Raw genomic sequence first — 18,829 nt, 5'->3', positions numbered from 1 at the left:
CGGGCCAAGAGCCTAAAAGGGCGACTGTCATTGGTCGGAATCCGCACTGAAGAAGGACGGTAATTGGTTTGATTTCGGCCCTAACCATGAAGAAGCAGGTTCCTAGCACCCGCCTTTACTGCGGCGGAGTGTCACTGCTGACGTGAGGGCGGTGGTCCAATCATTTGGTTATGGAACATTCTAAAACTGAGACAAGACGACTACGATTGGCTGAAAGGCTAAGCCCGCCCCCAGGGTGACGTGTCTGCCTATGGATATCAGTTGCCAGAGAAACCTGGCTTTACTATGGCGGTTGGAGGAGCAGCAGTGATCACACGTCGGCTGCTGGAAAGAACTGGATTCTCGTTTCAGGTTTCGGGGTGGGGGTGGGGAGGAAGGGTCGATGATTTCCTTTTTTCTTCGTGTCTATAAACAGGATTAGCTAGTGGCTTCACATTCAGGCAAAGCTGGATTCATATTCCTGCTCGCCAACGCCCAACTCGGGCAAGGCTCCTTTCTGTGTCTTGGTTTCCATGTTTGTAAAACGGTGATAATAGTATCCATCTCAGAGACGTGGACTCAAATGTCCACAATAAAATAGTGCGTGTAAAGTATTCAATGTGAAGCCTGTCTCTGAAAAATATTAGCAATTGTTATTAAAGATAGATAATTTGCGTAGCCGGAGAAAATTAAAAATTACGCAGATTCGCTCGATATAGTATTTTTTCTGAACATAATCCTCTTTTCTAGACGAAATTGTGATAATAGGCGTATATTAAGCCTTACCGATAAAATAATTTGCTAGCCGAGAATTGCTTCAGAATAGCTGGGGGTTGGAATTTTCCCACATTAAAATCAAAAAAAGAAAGGTAGAGGAAGGAGAATGAGAGCAAGCTAGATATGAAGCACATGCGATGAGTAGGCCTTGTTTGAATCCAGATTCGAGCACACCAATTGTAAAATTTTCTTTAAGACGCATCGGGAATTTTTAAATGCGGAATTATTATTCTTTAATGAAATTGTGTCAGATTTTTTTAGGCGTTTATGGTAGCAATGTGGTTATGTTTTCAGATTGCTTTATTTTGTGGAAATATGTATTTATATAGTTATATATTTGCTGAGGGATTAAATAATGTCTGAAAATGGCTTCAAAATACGTGGATGACTAGGATTTGCTTCAGAATAATTTCAGCGGTAGAGAAAGATGGGAGGGGTATAATTGAGACCCTAGATTAATAATTGTTTTAAGCTGAGAGGTAGGCAGATGGGGTTTCCTGTATTCATTTTTTTCTCTTGGTATATATTTGAAAATTTTCATAATTTTTAAGTCATTTTTTTCTCGGTAGCTTAAAAAAAGTGGGGGGGGGAGCAGTGGGTGGGGTTACAGATGAAACAAGATGGCCTTCAGTTGGTAATTGTTGGAGCTGGATGATGGATTCGCATCGGTTTGTAATGGTGTTCCTTTATAGTTTTGTTTGTTTTACATTATGTTTAGGGGAAAATAATCATTTTTTTTCAAAAATTGATAAACAAACAAATAAAGCACATCTGAAAATATAACCACAGGAAAATAAAAATTATACATTATCAGCTTTGATGTCCTTTGTGTGAGATAAAATTGCATTGACTGATGGAAAAGAAAATCACCATCTCATCTCTTTTTCTGTCTTTTTCCATCTCTTTGTTTGACCTTCTAGGTCACCATCAGAAAAGCTAAGTTTGCTATACAATAAGGATCAGGAGCTCTGACCCTGGTTGCAGAACCATTCCTGTTTGCAGAATACAGGGTAAGTGCCTTCCTTCTGGCCTCAGTTCACAGACAAGATAATAGCTAGCATACAACCTTCCTAACTGTCTAGGAATATTTTGAAGATTAATAAGCTCCCATCTGAGAGAGTATTCTAAATTCTGAAAGAGGAAGGATGCACATTAGGTAAACAATATAAGCCTGTGTAATCTTGATCTCTTAATTAAAAAAATTCTGAAAATTAGTGCTATATGATGGTTTCACAGATTCAAATAGTACAACATTTTTCTCAAGAGCAATTGCAGACTTGACAGATTTGATTGCCGGCTCTTCCACTTACTGTGTAATCCTGAGCAAAACTTCCTTTGTTCCAAAATGTCCTCATAAAAGTATTTGCTAGAATAATACTTCTGGCTTTAGTAGTTGTGAAACATTTTATACACACACACACACACACACACACACACACACACACACATTCTTGTAAAATAGTGAGTATAATTTTCTTGGAATTTTTTTAATTAATATTTTTGGTTTCTCTTTTTCCAGAAGCAGCAACTAGCTACTAGAACTGAATTGTGAAATTATCTGATCAGAGTTTTAAGTACATTTACTTTAGAGGAAATTGCCAGGAACCCTGATTTTATCTACCATATCCAGCAGCTAAACATTTTTTATATCATTTTCCTCTTTTGTTCAGACTGAAAATAATCTTTTGGGTTGGGAATGTGGCTCAGTTGGTAGAGTGTTTCCCTAGCATACATGAAGTTCCAGGTTTGGTTCCCTGGCTCTACACAAGCCTGGGGTAGAGGCAGGAAGTTCAGAAACTCACAGTCATCCTCAGCTTTATAATGAGTTTGAGTCTAGCCTGGATCACATGAGACCCTTTCTCCTTAATTTTTTTTTTTTTTTTAAGAATAAGGAATGTCTCAAGGTGCAAATGAGAAAGTTGATGTATACCTGATTTTATCCAGAGACCAAGAAATGAAAAAAAATGATGTAATATGTGGTCCCATGTGTACAGTTAATGAAAGGTTTATGCCAACAAATTGTTGGAATTGTTAGCTACATATGTTTGTGACACATACACACAAAACTGCATTTGGAGTCTGGTTGCATGAAGCAGTGAAAAGAAAAGGGGTGTGTCCCAGTCTCTTCAGAGCTACATTTGGAAAGGAGTTATAATTTCCTTAATTTTTCTCCTTTGTGAAAGCTAGGTTGCAGCGGAGAGCACTTCCCTGGTGGAGAGGCAATTTAGAGAATGATAGGGGGCTGAAAGTGGATCGATAGGGACTGACAAAGCAAGGACCAGAGAGAGAGCTCTGAAATAAGGAAAGCCTCAAAGAGGAAAAGGATCTTGACTTGGACCTTTGGGAACTGTCTGAGTAGTATGCCTATAAAGCATACAGTGTGCAGTGGTAATGAAATGAAAATATATGTAAAATCCATGGGTGAGCACATCACAAATTCGTGAGGAATGTGTATGGCTCTGGGGTTTTTCTCACTAACCTTACTTCTCCCTACCAGCTTTCTTCATTTCCTTCTAGATGACCTAATTGCAAACTTGTCTAAAATGTGTACAGATAATGCATAAGAGTGTTTTATGATTTTCTTTATACAAACTATGGTGTCGATATAGATACTATTTTATAACTACCTGTGTATTTAACAAATTGTCTTTGAATGTCTTTGTCCATTCATAGAGCTCTGTCTAACTTCTTTTCATGGTTTCTTTCACAGTGACATTCCTTTAGCTAAGATGATATTCCATATTACAAATATATCACATTTCATCAAACACTATAAGGTTATCTCCAGTATTTTGCTTCTAAAATAATACCACACCAGTCACCTTTTATATCCATTTATAGGTAGTATTCTAGAACAACATTTATGCCCTTAAACCATAATAATTGAACCATTATGACACTGTTACAAGAACAACCAGAATTATCACTGGTAGGACCTAGAAATGGGTGTGGTGGCTTGTGCCTGTAACTTCAGTGGTTGGAAAGCAAAAGCAGGAGGGTTGATGCAAATTCCAGACCAGCCTGGACTTGGGAAGAGAGCCCCTCAAGAGTCACATAATTTTTTTAAAAGTCACATAATTATGAATATTTATAAAATAGCATTTCTCATTGAGAAAAGGATAGACTCATCAGTAATGAACATTGAGAAAATATTGCTGTAAATCTGAGGGAAACTAAAAACATACAAAGAAATAATATAAGAACTCACTTCTAACATCTGTTTGGCATTTTCCCTGAGCACAACAAAGCCAAAGGTTGCAAAGGAAAAGCCAGCCAGATTTATTTGTAATACTGAGACATGAGTACATGCAGTCCGTAAGACACTATTAAGCACACTTAAAATATTTGAACAAAAAACATGGTGTTGGGATCAATGTGAAACAAGCACCCTAGAAGAAAAGGAAATAAAAATGCCCATGTAAGAAAAAAAAGATCTGACCACTGATTTATGAAGATGCCCTGAGGTCATACATTTTCAAATGAAGATACCCCACTATACAAGTTAGATAAGCAAAAAAAAAAAAAAAAAAAAAAAAAAAAAAAAGCAAATGAGGGATTTTTGTTGAAAAGAAGATGTTTGAAGCTTCGGGTGTAGTTGGCATAGCAGTTGAATGCTTGCCTAATAATGTAGGAGGCCTTGAATAAAAGGTACTGAGGCTTGGGAATATAACTCAGTGGTAAAGCACTTGCCTTACATGCAAGGCAAGAATAAAAGTGAAGATTTGCCGGTGCTTCCCAGAAGATGTGTATTTTGACTCACTGTTAGGGTTATGAATACATACCGTTTTTGAAGGGAAAACAATTTAGCACCATGGTAAAAAGCCTTAAATATGTTATACCTCTTGATTCACTAAATAAATCAACTTGGCGTGTTGGGAAAAATATAAGAAAATCTCGAATCATAGGCCAAGAGATGAATATTAGAACCTTAACATGGGGACATGATTTTTTTAAAAGATGTGATCCAAGATTTGATAACATGTGCTCACCTCTACTTCAGTACACAAATTGGGGCAAACATAAAACTACATTACACTTCTCTGGATAATTCTAGAGATAGCATGGCCAGCCTGGTCTACAGAGCGAGATCCAGGAAAGGCACAAAGCTACACAGAGAAACCCTGTCTCGAAAAACCAAAAAAAAAAAAAAAGAAAAAAAAGAAAGAAAAGAGATAGCACGTAGGGATTGAGTGGGAAAATGGTATATTGGTCCAAGACCTATGCTGCAAAAGATCCAAGATTAAGTATAATACAAGCTCTGTGTTGGGGCTTTCATTGTATTTAAATGAGGGAGAGGAAGACTGGAGTAAAGGGTAGGTATGCTACCTGAACAACATTTAATAGTGAGGTTTGGGGAGGCAGGGAAGAGACAAAGTTGAGCCAGAATTTAAGCACTGTGTGCTAATATATGATGGCAATTTTTTCATGGGGTGGTGTTAAACTTGTGGGAAATGTGGGTACAGAGCATAGTAAATAGTAAATCTGTCCTGAAATGTGTATTACATCTAGGAGCTAGATGTAGAAGAGGTTTAATCCCAGCACCTGGGCTGTAGAGTCAGGCATGTGTCCTTGCCTTTACTCTGGTCATACAAGCATGGCCCCAATTTTGTATAGATTTTCTTATAGAAATATCAAGACAGTCCATTTAGCATAGGAATGTGTATGAATGTAGAATTCTTACAAAATGTGCAAAAATGTAGTAAGTTCAGCTGTCATTCTCAAGTTCATTGGTAAGGAAGTGCTGATGATTCAGTTTGGCTTCCAAAATGGTTCCTGGACGCTGTGATTTTTTTTTAATTTATTTTAAAAAAAAAATTTTTCGGTTTTATGGAACAGTTAGATTGAGTCTGACTTTCTGGACTTTACTCATTCTCCAAGATCCTTTCTGTCCTACTCATAATTCTATATTTAAAAAAGAAAAAAATAAAAAATAAAAAAAGCCTAGCAATAGCATTTTGTGAGTATGAGGGTTTACAGGATAGTGGCATTTCTAGCTTCCATCACCACAGGACCTTTACAGGGCAATTTTTATCTCTTAGCATAATTTTCATTCCCATATTGGTAGCTTCTGTGGTCACCAATGTCAGTGCTTGGAAGGCTGGTATTGCCTTCCGCTATGTGCTTGGAGCTTTGTGTCTTTTGAATTAAAGAGCATTTCCTTAAACTGCATAGTATTCTAAGCACCTATGGCTCTCATTTCTAAGCAAGTCTTAAGTCTGAATTTTCCTCCTTGGGAATTCCATGATACCTACCCACATGATTGGCTAAATCTGGCTTTAATTAAAGCTGGGCTGTCATCCTTTTCTTGGGGTTGCCCTGAGTATGTAACATTCATGTTTTACACATTTACACTCCTGTTTGAAACATGGGATCACATTGGTCATAGGAATAGTGCTTAGTTCTTCCTGTGCTATCTGTCCATTTTAGGCTCCCTTTCTGTGCTACTTCCCTATTTAGCTAGTGACATTGAACCGTTTTCAGTGTCAGTGTATGGGCCTTTACTTAGTTCATATGTCTAAGACACATTTGTAATTTTTTTCTTGCATGTTGTCACAAAAGTTCATCTTCATTGCGCATACCTACTTTCCTTTTTAGGTTGTATTCCCACTTCATCCTTCAGACCATAGGAGATCTGTAAGATTCCATCTGGGAATTTACTAGGAGTCCTTGGAAGGGAAAAAAGGAAGATTGTGTAAGTCAAGGGGATTGTCTAATGAGTCATGCTATAAGAGTAGCAGGAGACTTATTTTTAATGCATTTTCACTGAACATTCTTTCTCTTGAAACCTAACTTTAGTTTCCAAAATCACATTCTTATTCTCCAATGAGGGTCTCACCTTTTTATTTTATCTGTGGTCTCTTTCTTGATACTCCTTTCTAATACCTGATACCTTTCTTCCTTAGGTTTTCCAGAGTTCTATGTGTAAAATTCCTCTGTTCTCAATGAAACGGTTCACTGGTTCATAGTATATGCTACCAGCTATACAACAATTACTTAAATCTCCATTTCTTTGCTCTGACCTCTGACCTGAGTTTGAACATTCTGTTCAGGTGCACACCCCACATACAAAAGTCTCAAACTAAGCATCTTCCTCCTCTGAGCAGTGTGTATATATGTCGCCCTCATTTGACGATGATACAAATAAGATCCTCCTCCAAACATGAATGTTGTTCCTGCCACCCTCCCCAGTTCTCATCTTGCAGCAAGCAGTCACTGAGATGTTTTGTGCATGTAGCTATCATTGGACTAATCTTGTTTTCTGATGGTGTAAACTAACCCTTGAACCTGCGCTTTTAATTAACCTCCTAGGCTTAGTGGTGCAGAGTCCAGTTTGGATCTAACCCTCAGTTATTGTGTCCCTCTGTGAGGGGGGTGTGTGTGTGTTGTTTCCCTTCGTTGCCGCTACACTGGTTAAGGCCTCCCTAGACTTGTGAACACAAACCTTTACTGTTAATTCATTTTACCTACAACCCATTAAACTACTCTTCCCTATTACTTTCAAATTCTCATTCTTGTTCCAAAGTCTTGAATTTCAACTCTATTTCCTTTTATGGTTTTGTCACAATATCTTTCTCTAAAATTAAATCCCTGTCTTTTAAATAGCATCAAGAAGTGAATTTGTGGGCATGTCTGGTGAGTTGTTGGGTGAGGCAAGGGTTGTGGGTGGTAGTAAGGATTAGAGAAAGGAGAAGATAGAAATGTACTTATAAATGGTCCAGAAATAGAACCTGAAATCCATAGCCAACAGATTTGGGCATGTGGTGTGTTCTGATGGTCCTCAAAGTCACGCTAGTAAACAACCAAATACAATACTTTGTGTGTTACAGTGGTTGGAATAAAAAGCAGGGTTGAATGAGTTCCAGAAAGCAGGCTTCTCAAACTCGTGGACAACAATCTGCTGAAGAAGACAACTTTAAGAAGCCAACTCGAGGCAACATGCAGAGAAGTAAGATGAGGGGAGCTGCCTCAGGAAAGAAGTCAGCTGGTTCACAGCCAAAGAATCTTGAACCAGCCCTCCCTGGAAGGTGGGGGGGTCGCTCTGCTGAGAACCCCCCTTCTGGCTCTGTGCGGAAGACACGGAAGAACAAGCAGAAGACTCCTGGTAACGGAGACGGCGGCAGTACCAGCGAAGTGGCCCAGCCCCCTCGTAAGAAAAGGGCGCGGGCTGACCCCACTGTGGAGAGTGAGGAGGCATTTAAGAATAGAATGGAGGTGAAGGTGAAGATTCCCGAAGAGTTAAAACCATGGCTGGTAGAGGACTGGGACTTGGTTACTAGGCAGAAGCAGTTGTTCCAGCTCCCTGCTAAAAAGAATGTAGATGCCATTCTTGAGGAGTATGCCAATTGCAAGAAGTCGCAGGGAAATGTTGATAATAAGGAGTATGCAGTTAATGAAGTTGTGGGAGGGATAAAGGAGTATTTCAATGTGATGCTGGGCACTCAGCTGCTCTACAAGTTTGAAAGGCCCCAATATGCCGAAATTCTTTTGGCTCACCCTGATGCGCCAATGTCGCAGATCTATGGGGCTCCACACCTACTGAGATTATTTGTGAGAATTGGGGCAATGTTGGCCTATACGCCCCTTGATGAGAAAAGCCTTGCATTATTGTTGGGCTATTTGCATGATTTCCTTAAGTATCTGGCAAAGAATTCTGCCTCTCTGTTTACTGCCAGTGATTACAAAGTGGCTTCTGCTGAGTACCATCGCAAAGCCCTGTGAAGGTCTGCTGACCACTCACTATTGTCTGGTATCTGTAAACACTTCTGGTTAGTCCTTTCATTGTATAATTGATGTTCTTTAAAACTGTCGATGTAAAACAGGGCTTATGTTTCAGTTTGTTTCCTGTTCTGTTGTAAGCAGAAAATAAAAGGAGTGCCTGGCTCCTTTCCTCATTTCAAAGTTGCTACCAGTGTATGCAGTAATTAGACAAAGAAGAAATTCAGTAGAACATTTTATTGCCTAGTTGACAACATTGCTTGAATGCTGGTGGTTCTATCCCTTTGACACTACACGGTTTTCTAATATGTGTTAATGCTACGTGATAAGATGCCCTGGTTCCTAGTGCCAAAGGTTCAACTTAATGTATATACCTGAAAACCCATGCATTTGTGCTCTTTTTTTTTTATGGTGCTTGACGTAAACAGCCCATCCTCTGCAAATCCATCTTTGTTGTTCCTTAGGCATTCATTCTATCTTTGCTCAAATTGTTGAAGGATGGTGGTTTGTTTCCTGGTTTTTGTATTTTGAGTCTAATGCACGTTCTAACATGATAGAGGCAATGCATTATTGTGTAGCCACAGTTTTCTGAAAAGTTGATATTTTAGGAATTGTATTTCAGATCTTAAATAAAACTTGTTTCTAAATTTCAAAGCAAAAAAATTTGTGGTGTGCCTTTTATGTTACTGCGATTGACAAATGCAGGTTCATGAAATATTTTGGCAGCACAGAAGAATTTGTCTTCCCGAAAGAAAAGTTCCTTTCTTGGGCTGGATAGATGGCTCAGCTGTACTGCTCTTTCAGAAGACGATTTGGTTCCCTGCAGCTCACAACCACCTGTAACTCCAGCCCCGGGGGATCTGGTACCTTCTGACCATCTCAGGTACTTGTATGGACATGCACGTGCCCCCACACATACACATAATTAAAAGTGAAAATATTTCTTTAAAAAATGCTTGCTGGAGCAAGTAAGGTTATGCCCTATCAAGTCATTGCCCCTCCTCAGTGTGGCTTCTCTGGGCTAGATTGCTGCTCGTACCAGCCAGGTTTGTTCCAGATGCTTATGACTATGACTTTGGCATGTATACCAGGATGAGTGCTCTAAACTGCCCCAAACTTGTTCTTTTTATTTCTTTTGAGAACTCTATGTCCAGGTCCCAGACTCAAAGCTTTAATCCTTTCCCACCAGAGGAACCATGGATAGTCACCCTATGTATTATTTCTATCAGGAATACTTGTGGACTTTTCTAAGTCTTAGGGAAATTTCCCAGTCATGTTTCCCGACCACCTACCCCACACCCTATATGGCTATTTTTACTCTTAGCAAGAGAAGTATTCTATAGTTTTTAATTGAAATTTGGGGAAATGTGATTAAGGGCCAATTGGAAGTGGGAATCATGTATCCCAGTCAGAGTCCTTGAGGTTTTTGTGGGGTTTTTTTTCCCCATTGGCAGAAAGGCAGAATCATGGCATATATTGTTCAGTTTGGACAAGTATAACAGTGCTACAGACTGATGAACAGAAATGTATTTTTTTAGTTCTGCCACATAAAAGGATCATGGTGTGAGAGAGCTGTCTTTTCTTTAGGGTTGTCCATGACCATCTCTATGTCTTCATATATTTACTAATTTCTTACAAGGACCCAGTCAATCGGATTAGGGCCTGCTGTGGTGACATCACTTAAGCTTCTTTCTGTAAAGACTATTTTCAAATATAACTACATTTTGAGTTATAAGGGCTATATGAAGAGGGGGCTTATAATTCAGCCCATCACATGGGGTTTAGTACCCCTAGGGGAAGGAGGTGATAGGGAGTGGGGCAAAGGTTACTGGAATGGTACACAGCTGTGTGGAAAGGGGCCATCTGACAGCAGTTGTGATGCACATATGAATCCTGGAAACAAAGATGCCAAGATAAATGACTAACCTCTGTTTCACTTCTGCATCATGCCAGTATATAGCCTCCTCCCTTTTGCCAAACTGGGAGCCAGAGAAGGAAGACCTTATATATGTAGGCTATATTGGGAAGCCTGAGGTACACAGAGCAAGGAGAGAAATGAATGGAGGAGGTGAGGTACAACATGAGGCTGTCTAGCATACATGAAGTAACCATAATTACTATTTTACCATACACCCATAGAATTATGAATGTGCATATTTTAATAAAGGTGAGATCAGAATAAATATATACGTGTTTTTGTCCCCAGACTGATATGAAAAGGACTCTGGTTTTGGTGTATGTCGGGGGTGGGGGTGTGCTTTTCTCTTTCCATTTTTAAAAAGTTACTTCTTTTAAAGAATTTTGGAACTATAATTTTGTCATTTCCCCTTTTCCTCCCTTCAGTCCCTTCCATATACCCTTCAGTCCTTTCCATATTTGCTTGCAGTCAAATTTATGGTCTCTTTTTCCATTGTTTTAAAATGAGTGAATGGAAATAAAATGTCAAGTGGGAAAATTCTGGGGAAAAAAAGGTAAGGAGGGGCCTAGGGAGCCAGCTCAGCAGTTAAGAGCACTTGCAGAGGACCTGGACTTGATTCCCACAACCATCCATAACTTCAGTTCTGAGGACCATACATACATGCATGCAAAACACACAGAAAATAAAATATTTTAAAAGAGTTGTTACATAGTAAAATTTGTTACAAATTGGCACTCACTAAAACAGTCTATTTTAGCCACCAAAATAGAGGAACAGAATATAAATGTCTGAATGAATATATGTATTTCATATGTTGGAACATATGAATCACTGAAAGAATAATAGTCAAACATTTTGAGAAAATATTTCTGGGAGTGCTTTTTTTTGCATTACCTTTTACTATAAAGTACATTCTAAATGGATTAATGGTTCACATTTCATCAATGAAACCAAAGGATGCTGCCCTAAAATAGAGGTTTTTATACTCTTGACTCAGATATACCCTTTCTGAATATTAGATTACTGGCAAAGTGTCCATCAAAAATGGGTAGATTTAAGTACATAAATATTTAAACAGCTTCATGGTGAAACAACATGGAGGAAATTGTGAGACACATAAATAGCCTAGTCATATACCAATAGCATGGTCATATATCCACAGCATATATGAAAGCTAAATAGTAGGTATCCTTAATGGTTTTTCTATAAGTAACAGTGGACAGGAAAGTAAAGAAAGCTAAAGATAGAGGCTAATTTTAAAAAGGAGCTTTTCTTTATCCGTTATAAATTGTTTTGAGACAATATCTCCTTATGTTGCCCTGGCTGACCTGAAACTTGCTATGTATATCAGGATGGCCTTTGTGCTGGCTAGTTTTATGTCAACTTTACATAGGTTAGAGTCATTTGAGAGATGGGACCCTCAGTTGAGAAAATGCCTCTATAATGTTGGCTGTAGACAAACCTGTACAGCATTTTTTTAATAATCCATGAGGGAGGGCCCAGTCCATTGTGGGTGGGACAACCACTGGGACTGATGGTCCTGGGTTCTATAAAAAAGCAGGTTGAGCAAGCCATGAAGAGCAAGCTGATAAGCAGCACCCCTCCATGGCCTCTGCATCAGCCCCTGCCTCCAGATTACTGCTCTGTTTGAGTTCCTGTCCTGGCTTCCTTTAAATGATGGACTACAATGTGGAAATGTAAGCCAAATAAACCCTTTCCTCTCCAACTTGATTTTGACCATGATGTTTTATCATACATAGCAATAGTAATCCTAACTAGGACAGAGATCTGCCTGTCTCTGCCTCCCAAGTTTTGGGATTAAAGGCATTCCTCACCATATGCAGCCTTAGATATAAATTCTTAAAATAATATTTCTTGCCATCAGCATCACCCCTTTTTGTAATGAGCACTAAGTTACTTGCCTGAACATGCTTTTAGGTGGTCCATCAGTGTATTTGTCAGACAATAGCAGAACCCAGCTCCAGTATGACCATTGTGCAATGACTAGACATACTACATGTTAGTCAGTCCTCCAAAACTTCTGGTTGGTCTAGGTGAAGGGACAGGGGAAGAGTAGCAGAGGGGCCTGCATAAACAATAAAGGGGTTTTGCTGATAATTGTATGCACCTTATTGATCACCTAATTACTCTCACTCTTTAACCCTGGTGCATGGAGCATGTAAATTGCTCAATGAATAGAGTCTTTGTATCTTAGTAAATACCTCATCTACATAAGTGAATTCTTTGGATCAGATGGCTTAAGGTACTCAAATTCTGAATTAGTAATTGACAGGTGACTACATGGGCAGTTTTGGAAACCCTTTGTCTTCACATCCTCTGTGGGATCTAGGGTTAGACTATCCAGATGAGTTCTTAAGAAGAACTTTAATCTAGTTCAGGAAACACTGTATGAATGATACTCATGAAACATCCTAAAGGATGAACAGGATTTGCTTTTTTGTTGTTTTTTGTTTTTGTTTTGTTTTTTTTGTTTTTGTTTTTGTTGGTTTTTAAAGACAGAGTTTCTCTGTGAAACAGTTCTGGCTGTCCTAGATCTCACTTTGGAGACCAGGCTGACCTCAAACTCACAGAGATTCGCCTGCCTCTGCCTCCTAAGTGCTGGGATCAAAGGTGTATGCCACCACTGCCCGGCTTGTGCTGCCACCACCACCCGGCTAGGATTTGTTATTAAAACTTCAAACAAGAGGCCTACCAGGAGTGGGGTTTAGTTCACTTGCTTAAACATGTAAGAGATACTACATTTTTAAATTGCTTTAAGGGACTAGAGAGATGGCTCAGCAGTATGAGTTTATACTGCTCTAACAGAGGACCTGTGTTCAGTTCCCACACCCATGCCAGGAGAATTATAACCCCCTGTAACTCTAGTTCCAGGGAATCTGACACCCTCATCTGGCCTGCATAAGCTCCTGTTCTCATATGTGCATACCAACATACAGATATACATCATTAAAAATAAAATAAATCAGCCATATGTAGTGGTGCATGCCTTTAATCCCAGCACTCAGGAGGCAGACACAGGAGGATCTCTGTGAGTTTGAGGCCAGCTGGCTTATATAGCCATACCAGGCCAGCCACGGCTATTTTTGGCACAGAATAAATATTCAGAAATGATCATTCTCCTTTCTACCTTACGAAAATGTAAAGTGTGAGGGATCTATTCTCAAGAGATTTAGTTCTCAGCCTGATGTCTCCAGAGTAAAGGTCTGTAAAGATGCCATGAAGAATTGAAGAAAACCAGGTGTGATGGTGTACGCATGTAATCCCAGCACTCAGAAGACTAGAGGCTTAAGCATGGCCTACATAAAATGATGTGTCTCAAAAAATCGGAGAGTTCCTTTATCTTCCTCAGTTTTGTCACTTAGTTTCCAAGGTAAACATATGTAATAATATATACGCAGTATATATTCCAAACTATAATGTCAAAATATGTACAAGGAAGAATACAAGGTTGGGAGATAGTTTATTCTAGGTTGTGCTAAAAGTATAGGTAGATAAATAATTTGGAAAACTTTTTAGTAATTATTGAGAATTAAAAACAGATGTACAAGTAACAAAACTTTTTCTTTTAGACCTTATAAAAGGACACCCCAGGCTATAACCTGGGGCTCTTACTGATCTTGGCCACTGTCAATTTTGACAGTTTAATTTTTCTAATCTATACTATTGTTTCCTTTCAATAAAGTTATCACCCTACTTAGAAAAAAAAAAAAAAGCTTCTACATGGAGAAACCCTGTCTTGAAAAACCAAAACCAAAAAAAAAAAAAAAGTTCAAATTTTCAAAGAAAACTCGATTGGTCCAATAGGAAAGAAAGGAAGGGATGGAAAGATGCATAGAAAATACATGGCAAATAGAAAACACAAAGAACTGTGAAGGCAGAAATAGATCTACAATATGTCAATAACCCACATGAATTAAACTCTCTTATTCAAAGAAAAGCCCAGGCTGAATTATTTTACAGGACATAGAGTTCAGGGTTGTTTTTAAGGTATACTTAGAAGTACCCAGAAGAGTTTAAAATAAAATGATGGGAAGAGGATGAAGTGTAGTTCGGTGATAGAATGCTTGCTTAGCATGGGTAAGACCCTGAGTTGAATGCCTAGCACTGTAAAAAATATGACAGAAAAATAACTAGCAGGCAAACAGTAAGCAGAAGGAAGTTGGAACAGCAAGTCACATGTAGCAAGCTTTCTCATTGGATTATCTTTGGATTGCCAACCCCCGAATAATGACTCAGAGACTTATTATTAATTATGAAAGCTTGACCTTAGATTAGGCTTGTTCCTAACTAGATCATATAACTTAAATTAACCCATATTTTTGTTAATCTTTGTTCTACCATATGGCATTACCTCTTTTCCATCTTGCACCCACCCACCCCCCATCTCTGTCTCCTGTGTGCCTAGATTCCTCCTCCTCTTCCTTTCTTTCCCCTAAATCCCACCTATACCCCCTGCCTAGCTATTGGCCATTCAGCTTTTTATTGCACCAATCATAGCAATACATCTTCACAGAGTGTACAAATATCCCACAGTTGTTATAGTTAAATCACTAGTAATATTCATCCATAGGAGCATGGCATGTGATAGACACAGTGCCAAGCAAATGCAGTCAATATATTGACAAAAAATACTGGAGAGAAGATAAGAAAGCACAGCTTTAAATTTGTGTAATATGATACATTTAAACTTAAATTTTTCTCAGGCTCATGACTTTTCTGTCCTCTAAATAGCTGTACAATTACTTTCAATCACAAATTGAGTCAAGTGATTAGACTGCCCAATACCAAATAATAAGGGGCCTCCTGAGCTTGATTTAGGATTAAGCCTTCTCTGCTTAGCTTGCACCAACTTTTGATGACCCTCCACCAGTAAGAGATGTACCAAGTTTCTTCTCTTGGCCCATCCTCCTTCCCTAGCTTACAGATTTTGACTTCAGGCCTGTCCACCATTGGAGTGAAGAGAAAGTAAGCAGGACAAGGCTGTAACTTCTTGACTTATAGCAAACCTGTTTCACAGCTATTGGATCTAGCCACTACTTAAAGCAGACTCTCAATACATACAAGCTACTGGACTGAAATTTGTATACCATCAGTAAAACATTGTATTGTTGTTCCCCCAGCCACCCATGCATTCCATACAGTTTCTCTGTTGAGACTCATAGCACACCCAAACATTTCTCCGGAAGGCTTCAATACCAAGCATTTGCTTTCCTTCCTGGTCCATCTCTAGCACACAGGAAAACGCATGTATCTTTTTCTTCCTGATTAACTGGAAATTCAGACAGATCACAACACATTCACCTCCATTGTATTCCATCAGCACAGTTTCATTCTTTAACTGCTAAGATTTCTCATGCTACAAACAGATAATATCCCATTGCGCTTCTCAGTTTCAACTTTAAGAGGTCCAGCTGAACCTGTGAGATGAAGGGAAAAGCAACACAACTCGTCGTCCTTGAAAGCCTGGCTAAGAAAACTCCTCTTCAGGATGGGTTAGGGATATGTCCCAATGGAGTACTTGCCTAGCATTTACAAAGCCCTGGGTTTCATCCCCAACATGCAACATAACCCCACCACAAATAAAAGGAAAAAGAAAAACTCTGGAAAAAGAAAAAAAACTCCTCTCTTCATAGCTCTGCTCTTGGCCCTTTAAAACCTCCTTATAATAAGATTTTAGAGCTGCTGGCTTGTTGTTTGAAAGGTGGATATAACTTCATACCTGTCACATCTTGATACCTAAGAGTGAATTTCTGATTTGACATACTGCCCTGCGAATTAAAACCAGCTAGGCCCTTAGTCCTGGAAAGTGACCATCTAATGTTTAAGAGACATTTAAAAGGCAGAGTGAGGTGGGGACGGGGAGGGGGTGGAGGTGGAGAGATGGTGGCTAAGAGAACTGTCTGTTCTTCCAGAGAACCTGGGTTCAATCCCCAGCACCCACTTAGCAGCTCATAACTGTCTGTAACTCCAGTTCCAGGGGATCCAACACCTCACACAGACATGCATGCAGGAAAAACACCAGTGCACATAAAAAGGTAAAAAGGCAGAGTAGGGTGGAAAGTGTGGGCTTTTGAAGTATGACAAAACAGCCAAAAATCCAAGCTCTACAATTTACTAGATTAAGGACTTCATCTATGTAGTCAGCCTCTCTGACTTCGGTTTCTTCTTCATTTAACAGGATTATTACTATATTATAAGATATTTTTTACAAGAATTAGAGAAAGCCAACATAGAGCACCAAATGCTGAGTGTAACCATTGATGGGCACTCAAGCACATGTTTCCAAATAATTTGCCTCTTTCCTTCCTTTAAGTGGTTCACAACCATCCTAACACTGCGACCCTTTAATAGAGTTCCTCATGTTATGATGACCCCCACCCATAAAATTATTTTCATTGCTACTTGCTAACTGTAATTTTGGTACTGTTATGAATCATAATGTAAATATCTGTTTTTTCCAATGGTCTTGGGTGACCTCTGTGAAAGGGTCATTTGACCCTCAGGTTGAGAATTGCTGCTTGTCTTAGTAAGATGTGACAAGAAAAGGAAAGTCCAGATATGATCTTCCATGCCATTTCTGTATCCCAGGATGAATTATGTGGTGGATTATGTATAAGCAAAAAACAACATTTTCATTTGAAGAGTTAAAAATAGAAGACAGTGATCATTGTATTTGTTTCACGTGTTTTTCTGAACTTTAATTTAAATTCTAGGTTTAGAAGCACATTGAAGCATATATACTTAGAGCTCCATAGATTTCGAATGAGAGCTCCACCTCCAAACTCATCAAAAGCTTTAATGCCTAATGAGATCTTTTCTCCCCCTCTGACCTCATCTACTGAAGATGGAAGATACATATGGCACTATGTGTTGGCATTAAGTGATTTTCATAAACGTTACAACAACCCTTAGGTGTAGTTATGTAGTCATGATCATTTCAAAATGCAACAAAACAGTATAGTTCAGTGGTCGAGCACACATTGAGCATGGGTGAAGCTCTGGGTTCAATCATCAACACCAAAAATGGCAACTTAGGGGCCAAAGACATACAGTTAAGAGTGGCAGACCTGGGACTTCAATCTAGTTCGCAGATAGTTTTGAGTACTTTTAACTACTATACTGTCCTGCCTGGGAAAACTTGTACAGCTACATGAAGCTGTGAGACATGAGACTATCTGGGAAAGATAGTGTAGGTCCTCCTGGAAGCATATGCCTAGAGTCAATGTACACCAAAGAGAAGCTGGCGAGAGGCTTTGCATGGATAAAGGAAGGGAGATCAAGAGAGCATTCAGACTGTATTACATATCTCACACTTGTGGAAGATGAAAGGAAGAATTTAGTCCAACAGAGCTTCATATGACAGCGTAGTAATGAGAACCAGGGACATGCTAAAGAAAATGTAAGCAAAAATGGAAGAAATGCCCCCACCCCACCCCCGCCACCACGCATCGGGCTGTGAAGTCTTAGTTCTAATAATCTAGTAGTGCTCAGTCATGGTATTTGTAATAGTCTAGAGATTCACAGTCTGATGAGTAATCTATATAAGGGTAGTTACAGGAACTCTTTCCTTGCAGTTATCCATGTATCTTCTGCTGAGCAAGGACTCAGTATGTTGCTGGGGGCATGAGTCTTATCTGTTCTATGCTACCTCATCACAGAAGCTTCCTCTCAATGTACTGTCTCCTAAGAGCAGGGTGATTGTTGTTAGCATGTGGCTGTTTCTTCCATTTTCTTCCTTCCTTCCTTCCTTCCTTCCTTCCTTCCTTCCTTCCTTCCTTCCTTCCTTCCTTCCTTCCTCCCTCCCTCCCTCCCTCCCTCCCTCCCTCCCTCCCTCCCTCCCTCCCCCTCTCTCTCTCTCTCTCTCTCTCTCTCTCTCTCTCTCTCTCTCTCTCTCTCTCCCCTTTCCCCCTCCCCCTTCTCTCTTTCTTCCTAGGATCCTGAGACCTCAATGTTTTCTGTCAAGAACTTAGCCAAGCAAATCAGCGCTTGGACATGTGATTGAGATACTAGCCTTTTGTGTGGGAAAGGAAATGATGAGGGGCCTGGGAAACAAGTGTTTCAAACACCAATTCATAATCCGACTGCCTTGGTTTTCAAGTCAAGTGCTATGTGCAGTGCACAGGGTTGTTTGAACAAGAGACAACGTTTTTCCTACAAAGTTAGAGGCTCACAGGCTGTTGCAAGCTCCCTTTTCTGGGGTCTCTTGTACTTCTAAGCCTTTCATGACTCAGACATAAGATGGTCTGCACCAGGCAGTTACAGAGATAAGTCATCACAAAAATCACTGAAACAGGCCAGGGCACATCCCGAGCCCTTCTGAGAGTCAGAGCAATGTGGATGGGAGAGGGATGGACAAGGTCTTGTCTGCTGGCTAAACTCATTTTTTTTTTTTTTTTTTTTTTTTTGGTTTTTCGAGAC

At 39.4% G+C, this 18,829-nt stretch overlaps 1 protein-coding gene across 2 annotated transcripts; it reads left to right on the top strand.

Moving 5' to 3' along the window:
• The first annotated feature begins 220 nt into the window (after positions 1-220).
• Morf4l2 (mortality factor 4 like 2) lies at positions 221-9,135 on the top strand. 2 transcript variants are annotated; one of them, XM_052736291.1, is made up of 4 exons: positions 221-351; positions 1,677-1,766; positions 6,352-6,448; positions 7,584-9,135. In XM_052736291.1, the coding sequence occupies exon 4, from the start codon at positions 7,609-7,611 to the stop codon at positions 8,473-8,475; it is 867 nt and encodes a 288-aa protein (XP_052592251.1). In that variant the 5' UTR covers positions 221-351; positions 1,677-1,766; positions 6,352-6,448; positions 7,584-7,608; the 3' UTR covers positions 8,476-9,135. The 2 variants fall into 2 exon arrangements, with proteins under 2 accessions (XP_052592251.1, XP_052592241.1); XM_052736281.1 differs by lacking the exon at positions 6,352-6,448.
• Positions 9,136-18,829: the final 9,694 nt, after the last annotated feature.

The sequence above is a fragment of the Peromyscus californicus genome, unplaced genomic scaffold (assembly GCF_007827085.1).
Source record: "Peromyscus californicus insignis strain IS unplaced genomic scaffold, ASM782708v3 Scaffold_10__1_contigs__length_136768540, whole genome shotgun sequence".
In the NCBI taxonomy this organism is placed as follows: domain Eukaryota; kingdom Metazoa; phylum Chordata; class Mammalia; order Rodentia; family Cricetidae; genus Peromyscus; species Peromyscus californicus.
This window is presented reverse-complemented; position numbering and strand designations above follow the sequence as displayed.